At 38.0% G+C, this 25,991-nt stretch overlaps 1 protein-coding gene and 1 long non-coding RNA gene across 13 annotated transcripts in view; one reads left to right on the forward strand and one right to left on the reverse strand.

The window, feature by feature from the left end:
* Positions 1 to 180: 180 nt before the first annotated feature.
* On the reverse strand, positions 181 to 16,214 carry LOC135291349 (uncharacterized). 7 transcript variants are annotated; one of them, XR_010354224.1, is made up of 4 exons: positions 15,363 to 16,214; positions 9,891 to 9,966; positions 8,520 to 8,586; positions 181 to 5,426 (listed from the first exon to the last, which is right to left on the reverse strand). It is a non-coding gene; the product is annotated as an uncharacterized LOC135291349 (long non-coding RNA). The 7 variants fall into 7 exon arrangements; XR_010354239.1 differs by having other exon boundaries at positions 181 to 7,094; XR_010354191.1 differs by adding an exon at positions 7,017 to 7,094 and having other exon boundaries at positions 181 to 6,872; positions 8,520 to 9,966.
* The window catches only part of ODAD2 (outer dynein arm docking complex subunit 2), a 67,804-nt gene continuing 57,774 nt past the window's right edge, over positions 15,962 to 25,991 (forward strand). The window contains exons 1-5 of one of the 6 annotated variants that reach the window (XM_064405248.1): positions 15,962 to 16,090; positions 17,699 to 17,812; positions 20,605 to 20,810; positions 22,247 to 22,378; positions 22,583 to 22,724. In XM_064405248.1, coding sequence (XP_064261318.1) covers positions 17,801 to 17,812; positions 20,605 to 20,810; positions 22,247 to 22,378; positions 22,583 to 22,724 — 492 coding nt within the window. In that variant the 5' untranslated portion in view covers positions 15,962 to 16,090; positions 17,699 to 17,800. The other 5 variants (XM_064405179.1, XM_064405127.1, XM_064405067.1 and 2 more) reach the window with 5 other exon arrangements.

Below are 25,991 nucleotides of genomic sequence, written 5' to 3' on the forward strand. Positions count from 1 at the left end.
CCAGGAACCGCTGGAAGGGAGAAGCTGGGACACTGCTGCACTTTGAACACCAGCAAGTCTCCAAGTCGGCACAAAAATGAGCAACCTATGGGTGAAAACAGCATGGGAAGGTGATTTGAGCAACAAGGTGTCATTCATGCCCTCTTCACTACAAGAAGGAGCCATCACCACCCCTGGGCCTTTCACTTCCCTGCATTTAGCAGGGAGCTGTTGCATTACTCCTGTGTCAGGTACACTTTCCAGTGTGTGGTCCTTGACTACCTCACGGCAGACTCTGCATGTGCTTCCCCTTCCCGGTGTCACTGAACGTAGCTCTTGAATTTGTGGTCTCCAGAAATGACCTTCTGAAAGTGGTATTAAAACCTGCCTACACTAGAGAGTCTGCTGGAGCCCAACAAGTGCCAAGACAGGTGTGGTTGCTGACAAGATGGTTGCACTTTTAATCCTGAACCTCCTTATATTTACCTATTTTGTACCAGAGGGGTGGTGGTGTCTGGTGTTAACTCTTCTTGGTATTGGCAGAATGTGGTGCATTTATACATTTGTTGTTATTGTCCCTGCAATCACCTTTAAGTACCCCCAGTGAGATACTCATGCTCAGATTTTCTGCAGGAACTCCTGGGTCACTCCCAGTACACTAATTTGTCTGTCACAAAGTGTAAGTGGAAGACACAAGAGGCCAGATTCCAAATCTGAGGGAGCTCTGCAGGGAGCCAGTGCTACTGCTCTGCTCCCCTCTCAGCTCCACTTACAGCAGTGGTAACTTGGCTTGGGCTCATGAGCGTCATGTAAAATCCTTATGGGTCCTCACGGTTCCAGTGGTCAGGATTGATGATTCTTTCTTCTCTTTTAGCATCTTGTGAATAACTTAGAATTTTTCATGCTAATGCAACTCCCTCTCTTCCTGGTAAATTGCCTCATTTTGTGCTATTGGAAAGTGCTTAGTCTGGATTGTTTCACTGTGAGTACCTAATGGCTGCTGCTGCTTTCTCTATCATGTGCTTGGGACAAGGGTGAAATATCAGCAGAGAGCTGACACCACTTCAATCCCTAAAGGAGTGATAGTAGGAACTCCTCCTGTAGTTAGCCTCAAATGACTTTCATCTGTACCACAGATGCTCACAGGCTTGTTCCTGCAGTTTAACAGCGTGGCACAGATGAGATGGCAGTGGATGAACACAATAAACATGCAGTGCTAGTGACATTAGAAAAGTTTTATTTTTATTTTAACAGTATCAGAGTTTCACCTCTTGTCTTTCCATGCCTGGGAAATCAGGAATGCCTTTGCTCTCAAGACCTTGTAATCTAATGCCAGGTCTTGCAGACTTTTACAGTTGAACCTTAGTGCCTCATTTCATGTGTGGTCCCTTTGACTTCTGTAACACTCCTCACAATGAGGCTGGCAGCTCTTACCCTGGAATCAAGCTGATTACTTCTCTGGGCTCTGGGTCTGGCTTTGAGATAAGATGCAATCAGGAAAGATGATAAATATTTCAGCAAGTAATCAAATGTATGAGAGTTGTCTGGTTATTATCTTTGGATTAGTATCTGAGATGAGTATCTGGGAGCAAACTTCAATACAAATGCATCAGAGTCCCATCAAACGTGGTCGTAAATACGTGCGGCTGATAAATCTATTGACTTTTTGTCTAAATTATTTAATGGAAATTGTGGGACTGCATTAGATGGCCCTGCCCTTTGCTGCTCAGCTGTCTTTTCAGCATTTCATTTCTTTTACACCTACAGTGTGTTCATGATAAATCTTGTACATGTTTTTAAGTAATTTCCCAAGTGCATTCAAAATGGAGGCAGCAATTCATTACTGTTACTGAAGGCAATTATTACTGAAATCTACAAAAGAGTGTTTTGGAATAATTAACCTTAGTTAACCTTAAGCTGTGAAAGATTTTCTAGTTGCTCAGCAGCCTGTAGGCTGCCAGTTGTACGTTTGTACATTCGGAGCTGTCACAAGTTCACAAACCCTGTGGAGTGAGCTCTGTCTGCTTTACTGATTTCAGCTCACACAAAGGCACAGCACTGTACAGCTCGACTTGTAAATGGTGTATCTTGGGGGTTTTTGTTATTATGTTTCTGTGTAATACTTTCCAAACTCTACTTTATTGTATCTTGCAGTTAAAAAACCACCTGGATATTCCTTTTCAATTCTTTTTTTTTTTTTTGGACTATCTCTAAGCCCTCAGCCTTGCATGTTTTTGTAATGTGTAAGACAGACTCAGAGACTTCAGAAGACTTATGCAGCTGGTAGCTTTTTGATGATTTCATTTCACAATTCTTTGGAAATAAATGTGGGTACTAATGAGAACGATGAGTAAAGTGTCAGTTGTACAAAATACAAGTGATCTGTTCTAGAAAAATACAAACACTTCTGTCAGTTCAATTATACCTGTGCATCATTCTACTTTAGCAGAGTATAAAAAGTAAAGTCTGATGGATGTATGGTAAGGACACAAATGTTTTGATCCAAGGAAATATCATAAATCCTTTATCCTGGAACTTTTAGTGAATGTTGTAAGACTAAAATGGGGATGAGGATATGTCCAGGTGTCCTTTGAACCTTGTGAGATGATTAAAGTGAACGGTATAAAGCTGAAATGACAGTACTGACATACATGGAGATAAATGCATGGGATGGGGATTTACAAAAGAAGAACAGTAAGTTCACAGGAATGACAAGACTGCCATGCACGGGAAATAGAGGAAATGAACATTTACAACTTTCTCCAACTGGGAAAACTGGTTGTGTGGAATCTCTTTAAATATCTTCTTTCACAGGAAGTAAAACCTTATTTATTTATCTCAAGTAAAATATTCATTGCTCTGCTGGAAGAAAAATGAGAGCCATGATGAGTTGAAAGAGTATAGCCAGTTACAATCAGCATCTAAGGTCTTCATGAAGCAGTGAAATACTGAGTGCTAGAAGGGGATAATCAGTTTTATACATTTTCAAATTAATATGAAATGCTGCTCTCCCCCTTTCGCTGTACAGCCTGGGTTTTAGAATGTCAAGAAAGTATTTGACATTTACAAGAGGCTGCAGGCACTAACACAAATCATTTTTATCCATTTATGCATTTTAACCACCACGCTGAGTGAATTGTTGGCTCTGCGCAATTAGTCTCTATGCTTCTTGACAATATAACCACAGATTTTCACAAATTCTATTAATAATGCAAGGTGGAAGCTCTGTTCTCCAAGTTTGCTATTTTGCTTCTAGAAAAACATATAATTTCTTACAAACCTGATATAAATAGGCCAGCTGACAAGTATCCCAAAAGAACAGAATATGCTTGGAATAGCAAGATTTGAACTGACATATTTTTGGCAAAAAAAAGAAAAAAAAGTTATACAAGCTGTATTTGTCTGAAAAATTAAAAATAGAAGCCTTTGTCATAATGGCAGGAGAGGCCAGGTTGAGTCATGATTGATGTCACTTGCAAGAATACTTTAAGCTTAGAAAATGACATCAGAATCATCAGAATTTGGTAAGATTTAGAGCAGTTCCTGAAGCCAGGGTGCCGGGGATTCAGGAAGATACTTTGTGGATGATACACAGCCAGACATCATCTGAACAGAAGCCAGGAGTTACGGTACTTTCACATTACATTTCTGAATGATGGGTATAATTTGTTTTAATAACATTCATTTTAAGTTAAATGCATGTTTTTGGTTTCTTAGATTTGATGCAACCCCCCATTTCAGGCTGGCAGAGCAGTCTGTCACTGCCTGACCTCTCCCCTTATTCACTTACATGACAAGTTTCCAAGAGCAGTCAGGAGTGCTTTCCTTATTACCACAAGTCTGCAAATACAGCAGGATCTCTTTCCATTTACTCTTCTCCAGTTTTAGTGCTCAATTCCTGCTGACTTTACTACTGAGCATTTATAAGTCAGACTGTAACAGCACATATGTATGTTAGAAGTATTTATTTTCGCTCCCAGGCTAAAACTAAACTTTGTCTGTCTGTCTGCTACTGCTGGTGTTAAAATGGAAGTAACAAAACAGAAAAGGCGCTTGGATTTCGCTTTATTAAAGATAACCAATAAATCGTGCAGAGCCCAGGTCACGGAGAGGCTGAGCAGAGCTTCTGCCGTGCGGAGTAGCAAACCTCTCAGGGAAAGTTTCATGCATTTCTCCTTTGATTTGCCACATGCAGCAAGTCTTTGCTCCTCAAAGTCATTTTAGTGTGAAAATCAGTATATTTAGGCTAAGTACACAATGCTACTTCTGATCTGGTTAGGTCTGTTTTGCTTTGGAATAGCTTTTAAACATGAAGAGAAAGTAAACAGCAAATCACATTTCTAAGCCGACTTGTGCTTGCATTTAGCAGCAGCATGTTTTGTTCCTAAAATTGATAGATATTAGTGAAAAACAAAGTTTTACAGTTGCTTGGCTGCATGCCTTTCACAATATGCATAATCAGTTTTCATAACTAAAATGAGTTCGTTCCAGGAAAACAAAGAGTTCACCCTGCAAGCAGCTCCGTGGGTGCAGTGTGTGTGTGTCAGCTCAGAGCCGCCGTTATCTGCCGTTTCCATTTGCACGTTGTGCTCGTTCCTGGTCTGCTTGAAGAGCCAAGTGGTGGATGAATTATTCCTGGTATTCCTGACTTTTACTTCAAGCCAATAAACACCTGTGTGTGACTGGTCTGCCAGAGCCATTCCATGAAACATCTGGGCACGCTCCAGCCCTGGGGCTACTGGCGTTCAAAACAGTTTTCCCTGATCCTGCCGCTCACTGCAGCTGCAGTCGGGCCTGATTACATGCAGGAATTGGATCGGGAATCCCATCGCTCCCATGCACCCAACTCTCCTGGTGGCATAAGAGGCAGAAAAAAGGAGAAGGTCTCTGGTGGATTGTGCTGGTGGTGAGGCAGAGGGAACGGTGTGAGATCCCTTGGGGCAGAGGGAGCGTTCGTGGCCTCCTGTGTCGTGTAGCGCGCAGAGAGGACCCGGGCTGGGGACGAATCTCGGCATAGTAGCAGTGAATGTGCTCTGCACAACCTGTACTCTGTGGCAGCTGTTGGAAGGACACAGTGAATGAAGCAGACAACTGCAGGGAAGAGAACACGTTTTCATGATTAAGGCATGAGTGCATCTCTGGGGAACCAAGTCATATCCCTGCCTTTGCCACAGATTTCCTGTGTGATACGAGTCACTTTGCACACGGGGTTGTTAATTCTGTTTTTCGTGGTGCTTGGTATGGAGGAGTGTAATTTGTAGAAGTGCCACTGCAAACTGTAGGCAGTGGGAGCTGTGCTGAACACTGAGAAAGCAGGCAGCCTACATCCCAACGAGGCAGGCAAGCAAAGTGGAGGCAGGGATTACAAAGATAAATCTTCGTGACTTCAATTTCTGTGTTGAAGAACAGCTTGATGGGGTTTGTCCTTCTTAAACTTGTCCTTTCCTCTATTTAAAATAAGAGCATATTTCTAGTTAAATACAGGTCCAGTATTTGTGAGCAGTTGCTGAGTTTCAGATACATCTGCTAACCTGAGAAGTAGTAAAGTTACTGTTTAGCAATTCTATCCTTATCTTTATCTTTTTAAATGGAAATGTTATTGCATCACTGAGCAGTTACTGAAGAAGTCTCTATTAAAGCAATAATGTGAATACTTGTAAGCTTTTACTGGCCATATGCAAAGTTAGAGATTCAGTAACTGTGTTTTCCCATAGTCTTAAGGTGCAAAACAAAATCTTAACAGTACAGCTAAAAGGAATAAAAGGACTACACTGTTCTGTTGGTAAAAGTTGAAAAGGATAACAGTTTCAACAAAAGTTGAAAAGGACACTTTATGGGAAGATACTTCTTGAAATGAAGAGTTACTCTCCTGCTTACACACAAAATAAAGCGTGATGGTTTGTATTGTGGATCTTATGCATCATTACATTTTCATTACATGAAAAAATGAATTTTGTATGGAAGGCATCCTTCTATTAAGATGGGCAAAGGCATATGTGAAATGGAACAATGAGAACAAGAAAGCATATAACTTCACAAATTTTTGTAGTATAGTTTTGTCAGCTTAAATATTCCCATTCCTTGATGCTACTGTAGTTCAGTGCCAAGGACAATTACAATTTGCTCCTTAGGACTGCTATTTATTTTGTATATTCACCATATTTTATTGGAAAATTATTCAATTCCCCCACTAGTTAATCACAAATTTTTAAAACAATACATTTGGGAGTGCCTGTTTTATGTAACTGGAAGAGGTATGCTCCATTCCACCAGAGGTGTTAGCTACATAGGTGACTAGAAAATTACAGGATTTTTTTTTTTACTTTAGTAATCAGAAATACTACATACTACAAACTACATCATACTACTACTTCCATACTATAATGGAAATCCAGCTATTTTCTAAATTTCTTTGACATGTAACCTACATTTTTGTTGGAAGACAGATTATACACTCAGGATGTACACAAGGTACCAAAAGTGGAATTCAGGCAATCCAAATCATCAAAAGTCATTCAGAAAAGCTCTGCTTTACTGACTGTAAAATCTGAATTCACTTGGCTCCATTGTTTTGCTCCTGTCACTGTGCTAAGACCAAAGCTCTGGTTTCTGTGAGTACATCGAACTCTCAATTTCTACCTTCAGTTTCTTTTAACCCCACTAAAAGACAAATCTGTACACGGTTCCTTGAGGCAGTCCAGGTACCCTGAGCACACCTATCACTTACTGACACCTCTGGCTGCTTCCGGGATGGATCTCACTCATGTCCTGGGCTCGTGGGTGCTCGGCAATTGCCCGTGACCTTGTGGAGTTGTCCAGTAAAGTGGTGAGTTACAGAGGACCTGGGTTCCTGCATGCTCCAGAGTCCCTGCCTGGCTGTGCAAAGCTTCAGCCTGTTTCATAGAAGGAAATCCCACTGGACAGGGACTGGGGCTCCATGAGGAGCCTTGGGAGAGTGCCTTAGGGCCCTGCAGCCACACAGGCACCCCCAAGCTCCAAGAAGAAGTGGAAGGGTTCAGAAATCCTTCCACACTCACCATTCCTGTTTTGCAGACTCAAGAGCTGAGTACAGCATGTCTGTGTGTGCAGTGCAGCATGTTCACAGAATCTGAAAGCTGTAAAATGTTTTGCTGTGTATTTGAATATGGTCTGCTCTCAGTCTTGAACACAGCACATAGAAATATCACCAAAAGCAGCCATCACCAGATCATCCTTTACACTTACCAGTGTAGTAGTCAACATCAAGTATTTCTAATTACTGTATTCTACTTCCACAGAGAATAAAATAAAGCTGAGTTTAACTGTAAAGTCTCAATTGAGTGAGATTGCAAACAATTTGCCCCCCTGAAGATTCTACTGAATCCTTCCCCATGTGGAGTATTTAATTCCAGTTTAGCTTACTTTAAACTGAACGGAATTTTTGTACCAAATTAGGACAACTAAGTCCTTCCACGCAGAAAACTACTGAGCTCACTGAATATTTTTCTGTCTTGGTGCCAAACCATACAGTAATCATACTGAGGATATGGATGGAAGAAAGGTTGCTCTGCACAGTAATTCCATATAGGAATCACTATTGATTACAGCAAGGCTACTTTATGGGTAGTGGTAAATTATGAGGTTTCTCTTGTAAGTGAGAACATTGATTTACATGAGTAATGCAAAGGCTCACACGTAAACTGAACTCAAACTTTAACTGTCAGCTGTAACACATCTATTTATACCACAGATCTGTGCTTAGCTACTTATATTTAATTACAATCAGTTGTGGTGCCTCCATTTTCTGTGTTTAGCCAGAGAATCACATTTCTGAGGTCAAATGGAATGACAGTTATACTGTAGTTATTTGAAAACATGCTTAGTTGTACATTCTGCCTGTGTTTGAGGACTGAATTTCTGCAGAAGAGAGAGGATGAGTATGATTCACCAATCCTTCCTTACATGAATAAAATTTCACACACATCAGTTTGAGTCAGGGCATAGCTGTGCTGCACAACACGGTGCTGTGGAGAGATACCCAGAGTAGCTCAAAAGGAGCCAGCTCGGGTAACTGGAAGCAGTTTAACCACATTGCTTAATGCTGCACACTGTCTAATTTACCCTGGTTTTTAGCAAAGTAAATTAGCTTTGACAAAGCACTGCACAAATAGGCTATACCCTGCTCCCAGTCCATGAGCCAGCTTTGGCACCGATTTCTACGTTGGGCTTACTGTGCAGTACAGCACAGCACAGCTTGTAGGAGATGCAAAAGACTGCTTGCATAAAAATGTGCAGATTCAGATCCTCAAATTTTATTCCGCACGTACTCATTTTAATGGCATAAAACATTTTTAATTCTTAAATGTCACTGCTTAAAATTCAGTGGTATTACTGAACCAGAACATCCAGACTACAATAAATGAATCACTAACGAGCATCAGTTTAGGCTTGCCATGGTCAAATATGCTTTTATTGTTTATTTGATTTATTTACTGACAGCAGTAGCAAACTGCTAATTGGTAGTAGCTTTATTCAGACTGTTAAACCTAATTTCTACTGACCTTTGACATCCTTATTTCCAGCATGAAAGGCTTTACCAAAATCCTAACAGATCACAAGCCATTCACACTGAAATCTCAGAAGAAAAATGTCATTAATAACTAAATTCTAAACATTTTACAATGTCACAGAACCTACATTTTTTTTAAGACTCTGGAAAAATGAAATTTTATTGCCTGCTTTCTGACAGTACTGTTAATAGACCAAATCTCTCATCCCATGAAATCAATGACAGAAATCAATCGATGACCATCGAGGTGCAGATACTAAAGTCTTGCCATATACAAATTTCCAGGAGGGGCAGAATGTTTTTTCATCTTTCAGAAATTATTTCAAACTTCCTAGTAAGACAGTCTTTTGGCATCATAATCAGCAACTTTTTCAATACCACAGCAGTACATGCTAGCTTGATATTCCAGGAAAAAATGATGTTCAAACTATTCCATGTTATTCTTCCCAAATCTAAACACAGCACATATACATGCATGTTGAAGAAGTGGCCTGCTTCAGCCCCCAAATTTTACACTCAAGAGTTGAAGGCTTGCTAAAAATCAACAGCTCTTGTAATAAGCTAAAATTTATGCATAAATTGGATATCAAAGTAAGAGTTCTAAAAACTAGATAGTTTTAATCTCTTTTTATGCTTGAGGTAAAATATAAAAATATAAGAGCTACATGCAACTCCTTCTACAATAAAATACCTAACTACCTAACTGTGGCAGAGCTCCAGACTCTCCAGAAGAGCCTTAATGATCCTAAATTTAAATTAAAATAGTTGAATGTATACCGTTATTACAGAAGAAGAAATGGAAAAAATCAGAGGAAAAATGTACCCATATGGAGGACTCTAATATCCATGGCACAGATCTTGAGAACAATACCAGAAAATTGGCTGAATTAACTGTATCAGAATGTACACTATGCAAGAAGACATGTATATGCAACACACATTTCTGCTTCTCTCAATAAAAATAATTTTGATAAAAAGGCAACTTTCCTCCCCAGATTGAAGTTCTACTGTAAAACGATTTGGAACGGAGCTATAATCACTGTTCCCATCCATGCAGGACTTCATTTTCATCCAAGCTGAGTGAAGATGTCATATTCATCAAACATATTCTGTGGACTTAGAATTGGTTTTTTATTTTGCTTTGTTTAATAGCTCACACAGTGCAATCACTGTGAAGCAGAAATTTAGATAAATACATTATTTTTCTACCAGGCACTGGATTAATGCTCAACCTTGCAACATCCAACTGTTGCTCCATATTAATTTTACAGCCAATTGCTGCTCAAACCCTGTAGCGATTTGGCTTTATTCTGATCTGCACTCCTCTCACAATTTCACATTTTCCCATATAATATTACCGTACCACCATAAATGATAGAAGCAGTCTCTTCAAAACCAGTGATTGCTCCAAGGTGCTTGAATTTCTGCCTTGAAATGACCTACAAAGAAGAGAAAATGCCCTGATGTCAGTCTTGGCTTTCTTTCTGATTATATAACAGGGGAAAAATGATACTTTTTTTTTTTTGCTTTTATTTTTATGTTAGTTTTGTAAAAACTATGCAGAGAATTATCCAGAATTACTATTGGTGATTACCTAAGGAGTGAAATGGGGCTACCACAGTAATAACTGGGAGGTGAATAGCTGGGAAGCATTTTAACCTTCTTTCTAACCATGTAGTGAAATTTTGTCTTCATATTTGCACCTCATGCGAGAATCTGCTCTTTGAGAAAGAGTCAAACTCTCTCTCCCGATTAATATCCCCACATTACAGTCCAAAATTATTTTCACCAATAACTCTCATTTTTTCTCTAGGAAAAGAAATTCAGAACTGGAGACTACTTATGACATTCTATTTCTAATTTTAAAACAATCTCCTTTTCACACTCCCACCACAAAACAAACAGCCCAATCCTTTTTTCCTTTTTCCCCTTGAAAAAGGAGGCAATTTATAGAAACTACTAAGAAAGCAAAAGGCATTTGAGCATGTCAGTAGCATTTGCTTGCAAAGGTTTTATGTTTGAAAGCTAAAAACACTGTCCGCTGTGTACAAGCCACGCTGTCTGCAGTATTGCTTTTAATATCAAATTATTGTAAATGTCTAGCACCACAAACTAAACCTATAACTAAGAAGTGCAGCTAGCAGGTTTTCTGCATACATTTTAAAAATAATTCTCTATTTTTACTTGCCAGAAAGTTGAATTTCTTTCAAAATTGCAAAGGTGCAAAGTGATTCTGGATACACCCCACTTACAGTAATTTGCAGGGTTATCACTTAGTCCATCACACTTGGCACACAGGTTTTGGATACATATTCTTGCTTTGATTTTGGTGGGGTTTTTTTTTGCTTTGTTTTGTTTTAATTTAATCTCTACTACTTTGGAGAAAAGTATCACTGTTAAAGTTCCATTAAATAGTGTAAATTCAAATGCCTGATTTACACTGAAGTCTTAAAAGGCTGCTATATCCTTCTGATTGCTGCACAGAAACTGTATTAAATTTGTAGTTATAATCTCCTCACAAAACCAGTTCAGCTCACCAATGAACAAGTTTTAAAAGACACAAGCAGTTTCCATTGATGATGAATTGCTAAACTATTAAGGTCAGAACAATTAACTAGTTCTAGGAAATGCATATATGAAAAGGCATAGATATGAAAAAGCATAGACATTATTTCTCCCTGGAAAAATATACGCAAAATGGTTTTTTTTTTTTTTGTTTTTTTTTTTTTTTTTTGTTTGTTTGTTTTTTTTTTTTCCCAGGGAAGGATCAATCATAAAAATAAAGAGAATTAGCCATTAATGCTTTCTGTCTGTAAGGGTTGTACCAGTACATGAACAAATTAAGGTGTCTCATTGAGTCAATACTTTAGTGACTTCACCTGTAAAAATCAGCATTTAAAAACAATTTCAAATTTATTCATATACTTAGAAAAACCTGCTTCAAAACAGCTTTCTCCCTCAGTATTATTATGCACACATATTTTTTTGTAAAAATTGCAATGTGAAATATTACATGAAGAGGGAATTGAAGTTGATGATGAAAAAAGATAATGTAGGAATTAAAAAGTAAAATCTTTGAATGTAATTATTCCCTACTGAAGTATTACAAAACCAGGAAAAAAACAACCTAAGTTTCACTGAAGTGACATACCAATATCTTAAGGCCCCTAATTACCTGACTTTTTTATTTTTTCAATGCTACAAAGAAAATAAATGAACGAATTTGCTGCATCTTTCAAAACCACAGTCCTCTAGCCTAGTATTCCAAATATTACTGCAACACAGTTACAGTCACCTAGTCATTACACTAGACTGGTAATTTCTTTCAAATTATAGTCAAAAATATTCCAAAATTCTGGGTAGTAGTAAACAGAAATCAACAAAAGGGAAAAAATGGCCACCTACAAATAGAGGGAAGTCTAGTAACACAGTTCACATTCTGAAATATTTTAATTTTTATTGATAGAAACTGATTAATCACATTCAATCTTGGACTGTAAAACATGAATCCCATCTGGAAGCCATTTCTAAAAACGAGCAGCAGAATCTGTTATTGTCATTGTTCAGAAAATAACAGTGCAGATATTATCAATCTATCACTCATTAACCAAAATATTGTCCTTCCTTATTGTCTTTGAAGATTTTTGAGTAACTCTTTCTATGTCAGACACCATGTCAGACACCCTTACACACCTCTGCCCCTTGCAGGAAATCCCACTTCAAAAGTATCCTTTGCTGTTTCTTAATTTCTAGAGAGTGTATTACGCAATGTCCAAGCCTGAAAAATCCTCACTGCAAATAGTCTTTCATTTTTTGAAGCAGTAATTACCCAGTAAACAAGATGTAAGTAGGGGAACACAACACAGAAATCGGAGACTGGCTGAAAAAGCAGTAGTCTTTTCTTTTCTAAAGATTGGGTTTTAAACATTGTTTTCCATAGAATCTTGCTTAAAGAAAAGACATTAACAATTCATCATGTCCTCTGCTTCATTTTGCATCCTCATGTGCGTTGCCTCTTGAGCTGAAGCCCTGCCTCTCCACAAAGCACTACTCCCCAGTTAAAACAAACCCAAACACACAAAAAAACCCCAAAATAAAACACAACAACAAACAACAACAGATTACCAGCAATTAAGATGCATAAAAATGCTTGTTAAGAACTCCAGGCACCTAAATGTTGCCTTTGAACTGACACAAAATGAAATAAAAGCATTGTTAAACCCTTTACATCAAAGCAGTAGGACTTCAGGATTTTTTGTGAATGCAAAAAATATGTAAATTTTGCAAGAAAGGGAAGCTAATGAACAATAAAAGTAAATTGATTAATATTACATTGTTTTCTGCTGATTTTCAGCCTGTGTGACAAACTGCCCATGAGGCTGATCAGCTAAACTGCTATTTAACAGGAGGACTAGCTGGTATGATTGACCTTTTTTATTTTACGTTAAGCGTCAACAATGTTTTTTACAATGGGTGTTACTGTTCTGCTTCAACAGTAATAATTTACACCCTCCTCTATAATAACGTGAGGAAAAATATACACAAAAAATTGCTTGCACATTCTGGCTGCAACTTTTAGATTGTAAAAAAAATTTCCACTTGCCTTACTCTCCATGTTAACAAATTCTTCATATTCCCCATTTCTTTGTGCCAGTAAGAAATGATCTCATCTTTTGTTACTGGCAAACATCTCACCTACTGTTTTATGTCTTTTACATTCAAAATGTAAAAATAACAGAGAAAAAAACCATTCCTACATAAATGTACTACTACAAGTTTACAGAATTAGCCAAACATGGTGCAAATGCCATCTCTGGGCGGATGCAGTTCCTGAGTGAGCTGTTTTTGGGAACACATTGCAGCTTTATTGTCTGCAATTTTTTGCACACTTATTTTGGGACACCAAGAGAGTACTTTCATATTTCTTTAAGTAATTACTTAACATTTTAGCTCTCAGGCAAAATTTTCTTCCAAGATAACCATTTATACTCTTGTGCTAGGTAAATGAAGGACTACCTAAATACTTATTTTTCAGTGACAACTGATGTAAGAAGGCAAGATTCCTTGTCATCCAGCAAGAAATGCCTGAGTGTAACCAAGGGAATAACTCAGAACTCAAATACCAATGCAGTAACTGCAGCAATGACTTGCTACAGCTGATACATGTCTGAAAATATGCAAAAAAACCCCTATAGAGCACAGAGACTACAAGCAGGAACAGAAATTGTTCATGTCAATTCATTATTTTCAAGACCACAACCCTCTATAAAATATGTTTCAAATTTAATATTAGATTCAAAAACTTCTTTGTAAAAGGGCAAGAGGATGGGGACCAAAACATAGAGACCACATGCTATAAATATTTCTTTTGTTTAAAAGTGTAATTTGATTTTATGAGGGCAAACTGCAATATTATATGCTCAAATCCTGCAGAAAGCTGCAAACTCATCAGATGAAAATAAAAGTAATGGATTAAAAATTGGTTGATTTATTCAATTACAAGGTGACAACAATCCCCAAATGTGAAAACCAAATGTAATCCTAGAATGTAGTAGTTGAGGAGCTTCCAAAAGAGATGAAGACTATTAATGTCATTGTAATGTAACTTGGTGAAAGGATCTTTAGAAAGAGTGTTGAATCTATTTTATAAAAAAAGCTCAGACTGGAACACAGGGCAATAAGGGATATAAGATGGCAAAAGAAATTAAGAACTTGCAGTCTTTGCAGTTGAGTCCAGAGGAACTGAACTGGTTTAGCCAAACAAAGTAAAATCTAGGAGAAAATATTCTAACCCAGAAAATGGGTGTAAAATCTGTGAGGAAAAGTAGCTGTTGAAAATAAGGTAAAGAACCAACATTTGTACAAAAAAATACACAAAAACTAGTATACAAATTGAGATTATAAATTAAATCAGATCGTTTCTAGGCTTCAGAAGAATTAGAGCAATCTTCCAGGAGAAACGCTATACTACAAACTCAGCATTTGCCAGCCACAAAGAAAAAAGTGGGAAACCTCTGACTCTTGAGCATCCACAGGCATTGCTTCTAATACCAGATCCCAGCAGCATTCCTCACTGCTGGCTTGCACAATCTGCTCTGCTTTTTCATTTCTGACTTACCTGTTCCCACAGAAAGTTCCACTGGTAACTACACCTGAGCTAGTTACCAAAGCTGCTTTTATGGCCAGTGGGGATGCACAGCCTTTGAGGGCACACCATCCCCTTTCTCTCTGCCATTGAAATATCTTTTCTTCTTGCAGTTCAGTGGAAAAGAGTGATCTCATTTAGGAATTCTATTTCTTACTCCACCGACTTCTTGCTTAAAATACTCAGCTCTGTGTGAAAACTCCCTGTCTTCACTCCCCACCACCCATGGCAGGGATACTTTTATTCCCTTTCACATTTTGTTTCTTGCACCTTCTGCCCTCAAAATCAGTTTTTAAAGAGTCATTAGTTCAGTAAAATGAAGAGATTTAATCCCTTTTGGAAATGCATTCATACATAGTATTCCACACAGAAAAGAAATTGCATTAAGTCTTTAACCAGGCTTTTAACGAAAAAAAGGATAAAATTCTCTTTCAGTTTTACCTAATGAAATTAGTAATTTTCTCTCTTCTCTAACTTAAACAAGTAAAGCAAGAAAAGCCAATGCTATTCTTAAACCATTACTGTGCAGACTGCATGTACTTATACATAGTTACTGCTAGAAAGTTTTGGTAAATAAAATGTATATGGACAATCATCTCCATGCAAAACGGTGTATTCATCCCATACTGTTATTCTTTGAGATACACCCCACACATCCCATGACCTTCCTCACTATTAGAAGTTTCTTACCTGGCTGATTTCTCAGCTGGTAAAATAACTCTTGGCTATGTTGGCTCTGGGGTTGGAAGCTGGGTACTTCTGCTGGACTGTCCCCAAAAGGATTATTTTCCTGTGCCTTCATAAGGACACATGCACTGTAGTGCTGAGCAGAGCTTCCCAGCTTCAGTCAGGGCACAGCAGGTAGCCATTCCTTCCCAAATCAAATCTGAATCAATTTTTAATCATCTGATAGGGATTTTGAGGGACACAAATAGCAGAACTGGAGAGGTAGGGAAGTCAGAGAATATAATTTATTTTTGGCTCAGTGGTATAAAAGAAGAGACAGTGCATGCTGAGTTCAGTAGGAACTTTGTAGCAAAAATTTATCCAGAGCGATGGCTCATTCAACAACATATGGATTGATAATAGAAATTCTGTGTTTGGGGCCATCTGTTTGTGCATGCACAGTGCTGTGTTGTCCTCAGTATGTGAAAGGAGTTTATTCACCAGCACTGCCCATACCTATTTCCTTCACTTCCTTCAACAAACACAAATTATACATTACATTTCCTTTAACAATAAGCGTTTCAAGCATGATCTGTCACGCTGCCTCAAGAACTAGAAGTGGTCAATCTTAACCTTTATTAATTGAAGCTGTTTTCCTGTAACCGCTGACAGCCAGGGAAAGGTTTAAGCCGTACTGGCTAAAATTCAAGCTAAAAACCGTTCGGCGCTCTTCCCTTAACCTCTGGTGCAAGGTAACTCTAGCTAGTGCATTATTTAACTCTACACCGAGGGCACACAGCCCGCTTGACGAGTTCAAATGTCGCTCCCCTTCCCTTCCGACGAGGAATGCCGGCCGGGGCCGCGGCTGCTCCCGCAGTCCCGGTAACGCCGGCCCGTCCCCACGGCAACGCCGCCGGCCATGGCGGGGCGCGGCGCGGCTGCCCCGGGGCGAGGTGAGGGCCGAACGTCGGCCGGGCTGCGTGCGACCCCCGGGCTCCGCTGTGGCCCTGCTCCGGGCCCCCGGCTCCCTCCCGCTCCCACCCCAGACCCTGCCCCGCGCTCCCCACACGGCCGAGCCCGCCCTGGGCCCGCCGCGCTCGGGCGGCCCTGGCGAGGCCCTCGGCCTCCCCGGGCTGGGCGGGCGGGGCTGCTCCCGTGTCCGCCATTCGGGGACAGCGCTGAGGGGCTGGGGGCCGCGTGTGTCCGCCTGCACAGGGCGCTTTTAGCAGGAGGATCCTTCTGCTACAGCCTCGGGGGCCATGGGGGCCGTGTGTGTCCGCCTGCTCATGGGGCTTTTAGCAGGAGGATCCTTCTGCTACAGCCTCAACAGAGGCCTCCTGCTGTCGGCTGCCGTAATTTCTAATAGTAGCGGGAATTAAGATGAAATAATCAGTGTTTGCACCTGATTTCCCCATTTCTTTAAAATTTGCAAGTTATCTTCATCAAGTCCCCCTTCCCCTCTTCAGGGATTTAAATGAGTTTAAAGAATCTATTCGTTCCTAGATAGGTTTATTTCAGATCACAGCATATTTGACCATTTGAGAGCTCGGTTGCTGCTAGCACTGTTTGATTGGTCTTTAAGTAACAGTTCTTCACACTTTCCTGTTTAAAGGTCCTGTGGGTACCTTTGTGGTGCCTCTCTAGTGCCTCATTGCTCTTGATCTGAGGCACTGTGTTACTGTGGGGCTAGTAGAGCTTGCTTTGGTCTATTTATAAATGATAAGCAGTTCCTTCTTCTTTCAGAAGAAACTTTTTAGAAATTACTGCTCTCTTTTCTCCTTCTTTTCATTTTGGCTCCCTTCTTCCTCTTGGGTGGGTTTTGTTTAGACCCTTGCATGTGTTAAGTAGTGACCAGAGCTCTTACATTTATTTTGAAGAGAGACTGGTGTCCGTCAGGCATAACTCCACAAATTTATTTCCTAAGAGTTTAAAAAGCCAGGGAAATTATGACTTGGCACATTTTTTAATAGATGAAGCTCATAAAGCTCAGGCAGCCAGGTCATGTTATTTTCTGTGCCTTTTAGACATCTGCCATCCTACACGCGAAGCTCAAATTTACTTGATTGTTTCCCATAAACCATAAATTCTTTTCAGTGGAACTACACAGGGTACAATTAACTGATGGCTATTGCCTGCAAAATCCTGTGTAAGATGTTGATCATCTGTTGGGGTCCATGGAGATGACCCACGCGTCTTTAAGAAGTATTTTTGAAGTTTAGTCAACTTTGCTGAGCATATTTCCTTTATCTAATTCTTTACAATATGACCTTGGTGCTCTTTTGCATTATTTTATAATGCAGATTAAATCACCTGTGTAAGGCATAACTATTAACAATTTTAAATGTATTCTTTTTTTTAAGGGTCAGCTAAAGGGTAAAGATATTGTCTATGAAAGAAAAAGTGATCTATATAAAGACATAGTCACATTTTTAAGGGGGAGATCACCTAGATTTGTAGAAAATATGGCTAAACAGGTATGTATTTATTGATATTGGTGTACTTCTTTGTGCAAATGTACATTGGTAAGAATTACATTGTAAACCTGGCTGAACATTTATGTTCTTTATCAAAGATAAATCTATGATTAAATGAAGAATTTTAAAGATGGAGTGCTTTTTAAGTTATTATTTGCTTCAGTTTTAAAGATTTATTTTTTTTTTTGTAAAATAGCAAGTAGTGCACCATTTCATGTGTTGCTGTGTCATACTTTTTGGTGGGGTTTGATCCAACATGTGAGGTCAGCTTCTAGTTTTGCATGAAATGTTTTGTCTGTCTTCTGGTCTTGTTCTTTATGGAGCAGTGGAAATGTTAAAGCAGGAAAATGTGATATCTGTATGGAAAAGGTCAGCTTTTTATTACAGTATTTTTCTGTGAAGAAAACCACTTAAATTTTTATTTTTATTCTTTGTAACCCAAACATAAATTATTGTCCAACTTTCTTATGAGAACTGCCTGATTTAAATATCAGAGCTGAGAGTTAAGTGTTGAGTATACACACTTTATCTTGATTCAGGGACTGCAAAATGCAAGTGTTTTGGTTTTTATTTAGAGCTCTATACTAGCTAGAATCACATAGTACCAGTACAATTTTAGTTGTTTCCTTGTTCCTGATAAAACTAATTTTTTTTTAGATTTCTAGTGTGGTTTTAGCGGATTACTTGAAGGTAAAATTCATCACAGGCCAAAACCTGTTAAGAGTTTCATTGTGGTTATTTATATGCAATTTTAATTATTGCAAGAAGGAAGTAATTAACAGAAAAATTTCCTTATCCTCTAGTGCTGATTTTCTGGGATGCCGGGCTGATACCTATTTTTTTTGAGATACAGATATTTGAAAGTTTTGAAAGAACAGAACATTTATACAGTAGCTCATATTAACAGTATTGGAGTTAGAATTGTGAGTTGTTCTGTTGGAAAATGTATTAAGTTCCAAATTCTTTATTTATCTCATAGGTAAGTATTTTTTTAATGTTATGCCTACGTATTGGTTTACACTTCATAAATAGGACAACATATGAATGTTTTTAGACATTGGCTTAATTTATTTGAATTGATTTAGCTTCATTTGTAAATGAAAATATGGTAACATTTTACTATTTTTTCAGATCTAATCCTAAATGTTAATATAGAATAATGTTACTGTTGATGATAACATGCCTTTATTTACTAGTTTTCTGCCCTTATGAATATATTGTAGCTTTTAAAGTTACCCTTAATAAGTCACACTTATTAAATTAGAGCAAATAAACAGAACTTACCCTGCTTTGCTTCAATTTTCATGTAAATCACACACTCATCATTCCCTGGCTGTGTAAATAAGTTTATGCAGAAGAGTATACATTATACCTTTTTAATGGTTTTGGAATTTCATATCATCTTGAATTGCTGAAGAGCTGGTGTAGTACATTCTGCTTTCTACGACTGGAATTTAAACAAGTTAATATCCTAGAGCTGCAGAGCATTTGTACCTGAGGGAAAATCTTCTCTGCTCTAGAACTATGAAATGCAGAGAAAAACTGTATTTCCAAGTTTGTCTAAATGAAGTAAAATATGAGTGGAAATAGTTTTGATTTATATTCTCAGGAGAGGAGAGCTTCAAAAAGCTCATTACATACAAATATATTGCAGAACCAATTAACTTTTATAATATCTGCCTGGCCTTGTTTAAGCTAACATTCAGAATTGCTGTGTTGGCATATAGTGCCGTAGCAAACATACTTGTAAAAGTATGCTTAACTGATCAAGCTGCAGCACCAACTCCCCTGTGATTTATCTAGTTTATCATGTGCTAAATTGTCTTGTCTAGAGTACATTTTCAGAATGAGAGCATTAGCATGAGTTAGCTTGGAATGAGACACTTGCGTTGGCAAGGCTTCAACAGGCGATTCTCATCAGGGACCAGTGGAAAACAGACCCTGCTGTGACAGTCTCCTTAAAACTGCCTTGAATCAGGCACACAGGAATGTCTTCACCTATCTGGCACTGACAGCTGCAATAACAACAATAATAATAATAAGTAACGATCATATGTTGACTTTCCTGTAAAAATTGAGTGTGTTCCAATAGAGAACAAGAGTTGACAAGAGTCCTTTCTGTTCTGTATCTTATTGATTAGCCATGGTACCAGACACTGACAGCTGAAGGATTGGTAGGTGCCACTCAGCTCCATTCTTGTATGTGACTTGTTCAACAGTGTTTTGTCCTGAGAGACAGAAGATGAAAAAAATTAAATGGAATGTGTTTATATTAATTCTAAACTATATCAAATTAAATTACTTGGAACTGAAGTCTAGCAGTTTATGATAGTCTATTTTAAGTTTTATGTTCATTACATTTTTTGTGGGAATTTTTTGTAAATCCTTTATGCAGGGAAATGGTTTTTATGTAAATGATCCATTGGAAGCAGAAGGCTGACTTTGCATGTCTAAATCTTAAAACTCATTTGGATCTCGGTTCTATAAAAGTGCTTGTGTCACATTTTTGACATATAAAAGTCAAACACCAAATATTCAAGAATGTTCCTGAAATTCCAAATTTATCAACTTGATTTACTTAAAAAACTTCAACTTGCACTTGATAACTGCTACTTTTCAAATTAATGTTTTGTTCTTTTCAAGACAATATAATTTTGTGCTTAGAATCTTATTCTATGTTTAATGCATGCAATTTTAAGCACAGAGTCCTAGAATTTTGCTTGTAACTTACTGTTTTAATATTCGTTATTCACATAGCAATATGAGTGGCAAACCATGTCTCTTTTTATTAGGAACATAATTTTTCTAAAGAACCAGCACACGAGAAGAATTATCAGCATGTGGAAGGTGCTGAGATTTCTGGCCAATCAAAGAGCCTTCATGATCTTACAGAAAAGACTGAATGTGAGAAAGGGAAAAGTTCTTCAGCAGGACCCACTGGCCATAGGTTAAAACCATATATGAAGTGGAAGAGCAGTGGGCTTTCTGCTTCCCAAAGATAAGTAATTTTCTTTAAAATTGAATTTGCCTACAGATCTATCTAAACTGTGCTAATGGTAGGGCTGCGTGTTACAGGTGTCCATTATTATCTTAACTTAGGAGGAATGAAACAAAGCTTACTACATGTTAATTTCCAAGGAGAGAGTTTAGACTACCAAAGAGAATTCTCAGGTTTTTTCTGTCATGTGACAACTTTGATGTTGTTACGACATTTCCACAGCAAGGCAGGGAAGGAACTTGCAGTCATCTGCAGTACTGGTTCTCCAGGACTGTGATACCATCATGCTTTTTGGTGTAAAATACCTTTTAAAGCAAGACTGATTTGAAAACCTGATCTAAACCACACTTTCTGAGTGAGGTGAAAGAGGTCCTGAATGGAAAATCAGAATGACTCTTGTTACTGCCACTTGATTTCATATTACATGAGCTACTTCTCTAGCTCTGCTTAGCAATGATATTCACTGATGAGATTATCTCAAAGTTTGAACCCCCAAAATAGAGTGTACATATATTGTATTTTGTTGGATTTGTCTTCTGAAATCAGTACTCTGTTTTGATTTCATGTTTCCTGATTTTATATAAGTGGAGGAAGAAGAATATCTGCAGAAAAGCCTTTCATTGTCATCCTACAAAAAATAGTATCTTTCTCAAATCTACCAATTTAATAAGTTGCAAGAAGATTTTAATAAGTTTTAAGAGATTTTGGATGTGACTTATGGTTATCAGTTAGAAAGAAATTTGCTTTCCAGAGCAAGAGCTAACCTTTTTCCACAGTTATTGAAGTCTTGATGTAGTGAAATTGACTGCAATCAGAAGTAATATTTTCTTTTTTTTTCTTGTGACTGTGATAGAGTGACTGGCTCAGGCTCAGAAAGACATTTTGCATTCACAGAATTGTAATTTTGGGACAAAAAAAGCACCAGAGATTGTGGCCAATTAGAACTAGGATTTTTTTGGAATATGAGGAAAGTAATATGTGTTGTATTCATCATGATCAAAGCTGTGGAACATCTAAGTGTGTGGAAGAACTAGGCAGACAAAACTGCCTGGAAAGAAGATGACTAGTGGAGAAGAAGAAAGATACAGAAAGATACATGTCTAGGGATGGTAAATAGGAAACAGATAGGAAACAGTCACTGTCTGTTCTAGGACAAAAATAAGGGCATCAAATGAAAACAAGCCAGTGAGATCAGTTCAGAACAAAGGGAGAGATGTCTTCATATGCCACATAGCTAAGCACTCACATTCTTTGCCAGAATACAGTAAATTCATTTGTTTATGTGAGTTCAAAAAACAACCAGTGACATTTATGGAATTCTTCATCCATTCAAAACTGTTAATGCATGGACAATCAGGAGTTCTCTGAATCACAGTATGCTGAAGAACATCCTACAAAAAATAATTTCTGTGTTCTTTTTTTTTTTTTTTAAATAAACCCCAATCCAGTGACAAAGTTCCAAAAAAATACTCTGAAGCAGAAGGGAAAAGGAGAACTGTACCTCTGAATACAAAAAAGAAATCCAGTGGCAAATCTAAAACGGTTAAAATTCAAGAAACTTCAAAAGGGTATGGGTGACTTATTTTTCCTTCCTCAATTTTTAAATTTTTATTTTCCCTATCTACAGTAATTATCACTATACCTACCATTTGGTAATGTTAGTTGTATTTTTTTATTTATTAGGCAGTGTTGTCATACCTGTTTTAAATATGCTTGTCCATATTATAGTCTGTAGCTATTTGAAATTGGTGATTCTGTTTATTTATTTTTAGTAAAGCATCAAGCAGCCTTGAAGATGTTAGTGAAAGTTCCTCAGAGGCTGATGAAGATGAACAGCCTATACGTCGTCAGGAAGGAAGCACTGATTTGTCAGCAGAATACTGGGGAATTCAAAAACTTGCAAAATATGTAAAAGTAAGTAAGCATTGATAAATTATATAAAAAGTTTAAAAGTTACATTTGAGGAGACCAGACCAGTTCCTTATCCTTTCCTCTTTCATTATACTTTAGTATAGCCCTGTGGTGTAGTATTTTCAAATCCTGGAACTGTGGACTTTCCTATCACGCACTTTCTTTTAATCTGCTATTTTTGGCTTATAAAGCCCTTTAGATTAAACCATCTGTTCAGTGTTATTTAAAACGTAAGATGGCATAATCTCTTTATTAATTATTGGGTTTCTGTTTTGCTTTTTGTATGAAACTTTCCAAGAGATTTCTTTATGTGGATAATAACTTTCAAGAGTTTTTATTAAAACTGAATAGTTGCCTAGTGTCTTTCATCAACTGTGATTAATGCATGTCTGAAATAATTCTAACATGGTCTTGTGTCTGGATAGATGCTTTAGTGGACAGGAAAATGTATGATAAACAGGCATCTTCTAAAACAAACCAAGAAAACGTTTTTACACAGACTTGTTGAAAATCTTTTGGAACCTATAAATGTAGATAGTTAGAATTCTGACTAAGTCTGAAACAGATCAAAACCCCAACAACCCTGTACTATTCTGGAAAACTCTAATTATGTTTTTCCCTCAGGAGAAGTTCCTTTACAAGTTCGTACTGGAATTTATGTTCTGTTAAGTTGCTAATAAAAGCACTGGCTTATTTGTTTTTTTGAGTGCAACTACAAAGAATACACATCTGACAGATACAATGATGGTGTTGGCTTTTGGTGCAGCAGAAAGAGCAAGTCATATGAGGAGCAGCTGAGGGAGCTGGGCTTGTTTAGCCCAGAGAGAAGGAGGCTCAGGGGTGACCTTATCACTCCTTCCAACTGGATGGAAGGAGGTTGTAGCCAGGTGGGGGTCAGCCTCTTCTCCCAGGCAACTTGAGATGGGACAAGAGGACATGGCCTCAGGATGTGCCAGGGGAGGTTCAGGCTGGACATCAGGAAGAATTTTTCACTGAAAGGGTGGTTAAGCATTGGAACGGGCTGCCCAGGGAAGTTACCACAACAGTGGAGTCACCATCTGGGGAGTGTTCAAGGAATGACTGGATGTGGCCCTTGGTACTGTGGTTTAGTTGACGTGGCAGTACTCAGTCAAAGGTTGGACTTGAAGATCCTGAAGATTTTTTCCAACCTTTATGATCGCATGATTCTACAATTAATTACTTGTGAGGAATAAGCAAACTTTTGGCTCCTCACAATCCTTTTAAGTATTGTAGAAGAGTAACTCAGTGTAGAAGTGTATTCACACTGCTTGTTTTCAGTTCATGCCTGTGCTAGTGCACCTGGCAAAGAGACAGACAAACATGGATAATACAAGCTTGTCTACATTTATCTTTTCTAGGTTGGACCTCTGTATTTTTGTCATTTGACTATGGCAATATAACCCTTTGCAAATGTAACTTTGAGCATGTGACTTGCTCAGCTATTCCTAATGCTGAACACAGCATGTACACATTTTGCATTATAGAATTCTTCCTACTCACATGTAATTACAGTTCAACAGGATGTTTTCAAACCTTTCATTTTGCTAATAGCTTGCTTCTGTCTGTGTTATGAAGCAACTTGGTACTTTTCTGAGAGCTCAGAGAAACAACCATGTTACTTTTTAGTAAATACCCAAAATCCTTCTGGAGAAGATACTTGAAATTCATTACTGTTGATGAATTCCCATTTATTTTAATTGGCCCACTTATGTACCACCCTCTTTACAGGCAAGGCTTTTCTCTCCTGATTACTTAATTCTCAAACTCCCTTTCCTCTCTAGATCCTTCATATAGTTGGGTTTAGATTATAGTACTGAACTGAAATTAGTATTGAACTTCATGTCTCCATTTGCATAAAACCATTCTGAAAGAAGAGTAAGAATGACAAATAGGAAAGTATATTCTTCATGCACCTCTGTTTTAGAAATTGACTTTATTTTGTTCCAGCTGTCAACAAAAAAAATTATATAATGGTTTAGAACTAGGAAATGGCAGGACAGCATTTTTGATCAGACAGTGAGTACTCATTAAGAAGTTTATAATATAAACTTCAATAATACAAAAAAGTGTTGTTGTGAAAATTCAGATATATACTTCTTTACATACTCATGCACACCTGAGTCTTCCAATAGTTCTTTAAGTCAGATATAAATTAAAATAAGTATTTGAAGATAAAATAGTTCTGTGAAAATAGTTCCGTGTTCATTCTTAGCTGCATAAAGCAAGAACTCCCTAGTGTCAGATAAAGCTGAAAAGAGATGCCTCAGTGCCATACCACAGACAGTGGTTGAAATGTTTTATTGATGGAGTGCTACTTTAGCTTGCACATGGAATTCATTTTAATTCAAGTATAAATACTGCACTTCTGGCCAGACTTGGGAGATTTTTTGGCATTCTTGTTGTTCATGTAGGCAAGTGTTCATGACACATGCAACGTAAGAGAAAATAAATTTATGACTGTGTTATTTAAGTATCTACAAGCTTATTTATATAGAAGCACAAATTTCAAAGGGCTTGTGTTGTTTGCCCATCTGAAAAAATTAATAAAATGCCTTAAAGAATAGTTGATTGAGATGCCAAGAAAATGCAATAATTTGTAGATGCAATGACTTTTCTAATGTTTGTTTAAGTTAATGGGAATCACAATTCAGCAAGACTCTATAAAATATCAATTTGCAAACAAGAAACTCCCTTAAAACCTGAAAGATACCTAGTTTTTATATAATGTTAGATTGTCATTAAATGTTAAAAAGATGGTTGCTATTTGTATAAAGCAAACCTGCAAGATCCTGTGAGTTGTGCCTGTAGGCTCTGTACTTGGATTCCTCTTCATGGAGAGAAGATTCCAGTGCTGGGGAAATTCCCTTCTGACTTTTTGCCCTTCTCCACTCCCTTTCCTTTCTGGGAAAGAGTATCCATGTTGGAATTGTTCCGCTGGGAAGCAGCTGCTTCTGTGGTCTGGCTCCTTGTCCTACCTTCAAGCTTCCCAGAGCTATGAAGCAGGAGGTGGAGCATGTGTGTTCCTGCCATGTGTGTTCCTGCCATGTGTGTTCCTGCCATGTGTGTTCCTGCCATGCCTCCCCATCAACTTAACAATGAGCAGCAAAATAGATCAGTGAGCTTGGTGATGGCCTTGTGTTAGACATCCTTTGGGGCCAGAGTAGATAAAATGGGAATGAGGTGCTCTGTTGATGTTTGTAACAGTGAGATTCGCCCAGCCTACTTCAGATTTGACATTATTTATTAAAC

Source organism: Passer domesticus, chromosome 1 (assembly GCF_036417665.1).
Source record: "Passer domesticus isolate bPasDom1 chromosome 1, bPasDom1.hap1, whole genome shotgun sequence".
In the NCBI taxonomy this organism is placed as follows: domain Eukaryota; kingdom Metazoa; phylum Chordata; class Aves; order Passeriformes; family Passeridae; genus Passer; species Passer domesticus.